The sequence below is a fragment of the Juglans regia genome, chromosome 9, assembly GCF_001411555.2.
Source record: "Juglans regia cultivar Chandler chromosome 9, Walnut 2.0, whole genome shotgun sequence".
In the NCBI taxonomy this organism is placed as follows: Eukaryota; Viridiplantae; Streptophyta; class Magnoliopsida; order Fagales; family Juglandaceae; genus Juglans; species Juglans regia.
Genome location: NC_049909.1, coordinates 119,507 through 125,539, shown reverse-complemented (window position 1 = coordinate 125,539; position 6,033 = coordinate 119,507). Strand labels below are relative to the sequence as shown.

Below are 6,033 nucleotides of genomic sequence, written 5' to 3'. Positions count from 1 at the left end.
CTTTGTGCTATTATAGACTTATGATCATCATGAAATCTAGAGACATTCGTGTCCCACTATAATTAGAATAGAGGTATTTTGGTCCCATTGTGACTCATTAATTAAGTGATAGTATTTGAACTAGTCTAAACCTATTAGGATATGGGTATGTAGGACATAGAATTTTAATAAAACACTTAATTTATTCCCCACAGAATTACTAGAGTTGTCATGTGAAGAAATCACTGATCTCTAATGTTCAAGAGATCAGTAATGAAACTGCAGTACATTGGGACGTACATGTCATCTCCTCGGCCTATTAAATGGGTGACAATAATTGGTACGATCATGTTGAATGCATCTTCTTCTTCTTCTTTCTTCTTCGAATTAATACGTACATCTCGGATCGAATTCTCCCTTTAAGTAATATGTGTGGAATGTTGTACGTACCTAACAATATATTATTTTGTACGAAATCTTATATTTTACATTAATGTCCAAGAAATTTGTGTCTTGCAATCAAAAGATGAGAAAATTTGTTGAGTCTCCTCTTTGGTTTTGCCTTTGGCGATTTTAGAGGTGGTGTTTTAAAAAGTTCGAAGGGAGTGTGTGTGGTAGGCCCAACGCTACGCAAGATGGAAGATTTGGAGTTTCGATGGAAACAACTACACCTCTCTTCGGAGGAGGAGGTAGTTCTCAAGTTTCCTATAGAGGAAGAAGAGGAAGTATTACGTAAAGGTGAATGTAGTCTCATTGGGAAAGTATGCAGTGATCGTGTTATTGGGAAAGAACTTATTTCAAATACGATGGCTAAAATCTAGAGGATTAGCAAACGGGCTGTATTCCAAGAGGTGGAGAAGAATGTTTTCGTAGTAACTTTTGAAACGCATGTAGATAAGAACAGAATCTTAGAAGGCAGGCCTTGGCTTTTTGATAATATGTTGTTTCCCCTGCGTCCTTATGATGGTAGGCTGCAACCTACTCAGATTAAGTTCGAATCTGAGATCTTCTGGTTACAAATGCATAATCTTCTCATGTAAAGGAGGGCACGAAGGAGGGAGACGGTGGTGTGGTGATGGAGGAGCATGGTCATCAGCCTAGGTGGTGGCAGAGTTGCAGTCCGTGCAGAATGAGGGTGTAGGAGGTTATGATAGTGGCAATTTTTCAGGCATGAACCTTGGAGGGGGGTCAACTACTATTCAACAATTGGATAGTGGGGGAAAGGATAAGCAGGTGTTGAATGATTGTGGATTCTGTTTTGGTAGTAGCAAGTTTTCAGGAATGAAATTCGGGAATAAGCCAACTTTACCTTAGGATTCTGAAAGTGCGGGACTTTCAAAACAGCAGACAAATGAGACTGATAGTAGTGCGCATGCTACTCCTTTTAACCTGCCAGATTCTATTGCTAACACGATACAAAAGAAGGGCCTTGATGGGCTCTCACGACTTGTCCAACTAGCTTCTTTGGATTTGGTTAAGAAGCCCAATAGGTTACAACACAAAGGAGGACGGCCCAGAAGCCCTGTATCCCAAGTCTCAACGGACTTAACGGCTTCTGTGGTAGTTACATCAACCAATCGGCAGGTACCACAGGTGAGTGAAAGTGATCCTATTCAGTGCCTATAGACAAGGGGTGGCAAGTGGAAGCGACAAGCCCATCTTAAAGGCAAGTCTGCTTTACTGCCTACATCTCAATCTGGTAGGAAGAGATTAATTGATGAAGATGAAGATTTGTTCCCAGATATAGTATGCTTGAAGAAAGGTAGATTTGAAGGGGATTCACAAAATAATTTGGCGAAGCTGTGTATCAGCCCCGCCAAGCATTATGAAAATTCTAAGTTGGAACTGTCGGGGGCTTGGGAACCCCCGAACAGTTCAAAGCCTTTGCTCTATAGTAAAGGCTAAAGGGCAACGAGGTGGTATTTGTTATGGAGACAAAGCTATCAGTTCAGCGTGCAAGATTAATAGCAACAAAGGCAAGGTATGACAATTGTTTGGGGGTGGATGCTATTGGCAGGAGTGGTGGTCTTATGCTTATGTGGAAACATGATAAAAATATTGAACTGCTTAATTACTCTAGTAGGCATATTAATGTTGTGGTTTCAGATGCTTGTGGTGAGAACAAATGGCTGCTTACTTGTTTTTATGGACATCCAGAGGCTAGTCAGAGGAGAAGATCTTGGGATTTATTAAAATCTTTTAAAAATGTTTTTTCAAGCTGGTGTCATTGGAGATTTCAATGAGATTCTCTCCAATGATGAGAAGGTGGGAGGCAGTGTGCGAAGTGAGAATCAAATGGAGTTGTTTAGACAAGTTTTAGAACAGGGACGGTTACATGATTTGGGCTGGAGAGGGGAGAAGTACATGTGGAGTAATCATCATGAAGATGCTACTTACATCAAGGAGAGACTTGATAGAGTTCTGGCTACTCAGAATTGGATAAATGGTTATTGTCAGTATAAGGTTGAATCTTTGGCAGCTATTTGTTCTGATCATCGACCTATTGTACTAGAATGGGGTTCGGGCAGTGCAGTTCAGAGCTGGGGTTCTAGCAGCTTCAAGTATGAATATAATTGGGGTAGAGAAGCTGGTTGCAGTGCTTTAGTAGCATTAGAATGGCAAAATTGAACTGTGAGGATCAATATGTTAGATACTGTGCAGTCGAAGCTAAAGTATTGCAGTAAAGAACTCAAGAAATGGAGCAAGAACTTGGATAGTGAGAGAACTAAAGTCATTAAGGAAAAATCAATGCTGTTGGATCAGCTTCAACAAAATGAAGATCCGTGTTCTATGGCTGCTCGGAAACAGCTTCAGAGGGATATAGATTTTCTTCTAGATCAAGAGGACATCAAATGGAAGGAAAGGGCAAAGAAACACTGGCTAGAAAAGGGGGATCGTAATACTAAGTTTTATCATGCTTGTGTCAATCAGAGGAAGAAGAATAATTCAATCCAAAAAGTTGTCACTGCTGAAGGGGTGCTTTTGACAGAACCTGGAGAAATTTTGCTTGGCTTTGGGCAGCACTTTTCTCAGGTATTTCTCTCTACTCATCCTCCTAGAGATATCATTATGCAGTGTTTAGCAGGAGTGGACACTCGAATCTCTGATGACATGAGACTAGATTTGGAGAGGGGTTTCTCAAGTGTGGATGTACTATTTGCCTTAAAACAAATGTCTCCTTTTAAATCTCTCGGGGCAGATGGGTTTAGTGCTGGTTTCTTTTTAGATCACTGGGATATTGTGGGAACGGATGTTTCTAATGCTGTCTTGGAATTCTTAAGCAATGGAGTTATGCCTGCAGGACTAAATCATACTTTGATTGCTTTGGTACCAAAAGTTAACTCTCCTTCCTCTATGAATGATTTTCGACCCATTAGCTTATGTAATGTTTTATATAAGCTAATTTCTAAAGTCTTGGCAAACAGAATGAAAAAAGTGCTGACTACGGTTATCTCATGGAACCAAAGTGCTTTTATCCCAGGTAGGCTCATAACTGATAATATTATGGTAGCCTATGAACTCCTTCATACTATGAAGTCTCGACAAAAAGGTAAGGTGGGAAGTATGGCCATTAAATTGGATATGTCCAAAGCATATGACAGAGTGGAGTGGGATTTTTTGGAAGCAATGATGTTGAAACTGGGATTTGGAAACAAGTGGACAGGTTTGATAATGACTTGTGTAAAATCTGTTACTTATTCTGTTAAGGTAAATGGGGTTCCTGGTAATATTTTTTTCCCTTCTCGAGGCCTTAGACAAGGAGACCCATTGTCTCCTTATTTATTCATCCTATGTGCTGAAGGCATCAGTTCTTTATTCCAACAAGCTGAGAGAGATGGTCTTCTTAAGGTTGTTGCTGCTTCTAGGGGAGGCATGCCCATTAATCACCTTCTTTTTGCAGGCGACTATGTCATTTTCTATAAAGCAAAGCATGAGGAGTGGAATCACATAGAACATATCCTGTGGCAGTATGAGTGTGCTTCAGGTCACACTCTGAAGAAGCAAAAAACGTCTATACTCTTTAGTTCAAATACTGTCACTGCAGCAAGGGAGTTGATCATTGAGTCTACAAATGGGGTTTTATGTGGAAATTACAATAAGTATTTAGGCTTACCTACTATGGTAGGTAGGTCTAAGTATAACACTTTTAGATGTTTGAAAGAGAAGGTTTGGAGAAGAATTAATTGCTGGAAAACATAAATGTTATCGGTAGCAGGAAAGGAAATTCTTATTAAGAGTGTTTTGCAAGCTATCCCGGCATACACCATGAGTGTGTTTAGCTTACCATCTGTTTTGTTAAAAGAAATAGAAGCTATGATTTCTAGATTTTGGTGGAGTCACAAGAAAATAGGTAAGGGCATTCATTGGAGGAGTTGGGACAGACTAGGGGAAGTAAAAAACAAAGGAGGCCTTGGTTTTAGGAACCTAACTAGCTTTAATAGGGCCCTATTGGCTAAACAAGTTTGGAGATTACTTCAAGCACCAAATTCCTTGGTGGCACAGATCTATAAGGGGAAATATTTCCAAAATTGTAATATTTTGGACTCTAAGCCAGGTTATTCTCCTTCCCACATAAGGAGAAGCATTTGGTCTTCTATTAATTTGGTCAAAGAAGGGGTAGTGTGGTGGGTTGGGAATGGACATAGCATTCAAATATGGCATGACAGATGGCTTCCACAGCCTCTTACTTATCGAGTTCAAACCCCTATCAATAGGCTACCTACAGACTCAACAGTGGTTGAGCTGATTGATGCTGATTCTTTAACATGGAAGACTGACTTAGTAGAAGGAGTTTTTAACTCTAATGAGGCACTACAAATCTGTAGTATTCCACTCAGTTTGAGGAATAACAGTGACCAAATGATATGGGTGAGCAATGCAAAGGGTGTTTTCTCTGTGAAGAGTGCTTATTTCTTGGATTGCCTTATCAAACAACAGTTTGTTGGTGAAGCTTCGAATGGAGTGGTTGTAGAAGAGCTATGGAGGAATCTCTGGCAGTTACATGTCCCAGGGAACATCAAACACTTTTTATGGAAGGCACTTACTGACATTCTGCCTACAAAACAGGTGTTACTGAAAAGACAAATTGTGGAAGATGGCTTGTGTCCTATCTGTCAAAGCAACGAGGAGAATGTTATTCATGTTCTATGGAATTGTTCTGCTACGATGGATGTTTGGGGGGAGAGAGAGAGTCCTCTAAACAAATGGTGCTCTGGTTATAAGGATTTCAGATTGTTATGGTTGGACATGGTTAACAGGTTGGATGTTGTGCAGCTAGATCGAGTGGCTGTTATTCTTTACAAGATCTGGGCTAGAAGGAATTGTTTTGTCTTTAAAAACATTTTTCATAGTCCACTTGCTTTAGTTAAATCAGCTTTGAATGAAGTAGAAGTTTTTCATGAATCTTAGGTGAGATTAACTTATGTTGCAGACAGACCACTTCCACAGATCAATGCAGTAGAATGGAGGCCACTAGCAGATCCTTTTTATAAGTTAAACTTTGATGATGCTTTTGATTATGAGAAGAGGTTGATGGGAATTGGCATAGTGGTGAGGAACAGCAGAGGAGAGGTGCTAGCTGTGGTTTCTGCTCCAAAAAGTCATGTTTGTTCTGCATTCTCTACAGAATGCTATGCACTTTTAAGAAGCATCAAGCTGTGCCACGAGTTATGCTTATACCAGGTAGTGCTCGAGGGTGATGCAAAGGTAGTAGTGGATAGTTTCAATGGATATAACAACAACCATTCATGGCAAGGGCTGTTGATTGAAGATATACAATTCTTTATGAAGGGACAAGCAGATTGGAGCTTAAAGTTTACTAAGAGACCTTGAAATAAAGCTGCTCATATTGCAGCAAAGCTAGGCATGTATCTAGATAGTGAATCAGTATGGATAGAGGAGGGCCCTCCGGAAGTTTTGTCAGTCACTTTGCTTGAGAAGCCATGTATTGTTTGATTTGAAGTAATGGAATTATATTTTCTGTTTCAAAAAAAAAAGACGATTAAATTTTGTTGAGTCTTGCAGTTGACAGAAGGTGCTGTTTCGCGCTTATTT

General features: G+C 39.9%; 1 protein-coding gene across 1 annotated transcript; it reads left to right on the top strand.

Moving 5' to 3' along the window:
* The first annotated feature begins 2,622 nt into the window (after positions 1-2,622).
* LOC118349461 lies at positions 2,623-5,811 on the top strand. Its single transcript, XM_035694123.1, has 6 exons — positions 2,623-3,306; positions 3,405-3,460; positions 3,582-3,703; positions 3,782-4,079; positions 4,647-5,302; positions 5,411-5,811. Exons 1-6 carry the CDS (start codon positions 2,623-2,625, stop codon positions 5,809-5,811), a joined length of 2,217 nt encoding a protein of 738 aa, XP_035550016.1.
* The last annotated feature ends 222 nt before the right edge of the window (positions 5,812-6,033 follow it).

Excerpts from the sequence above, each read along its gene's own strand:
- LOC118349461 (XM_035694123.1), top strand. The coding sequence starts at position 2,623 with ATGTTAGATACTGTGCAGTCGAAGCTAAAGTATTGCAGTAAAGAACTC. Across the intron at positions 3,704-3,781 it reads TAAGGTAAATGGGGTTCCTG|GCATCAGTTCTTTATTCCAA; the intron begins GTAATATTTTTT and ends TATGTGCTGAAG. Across the intron at positions 5,303-5,410 it reads GATCTGGGCTAGAAGGAATT|ACAGACCACTTCCACAGATC; the intron begins GTTTTGTCTTTA and ends CTTATGTTGCAG.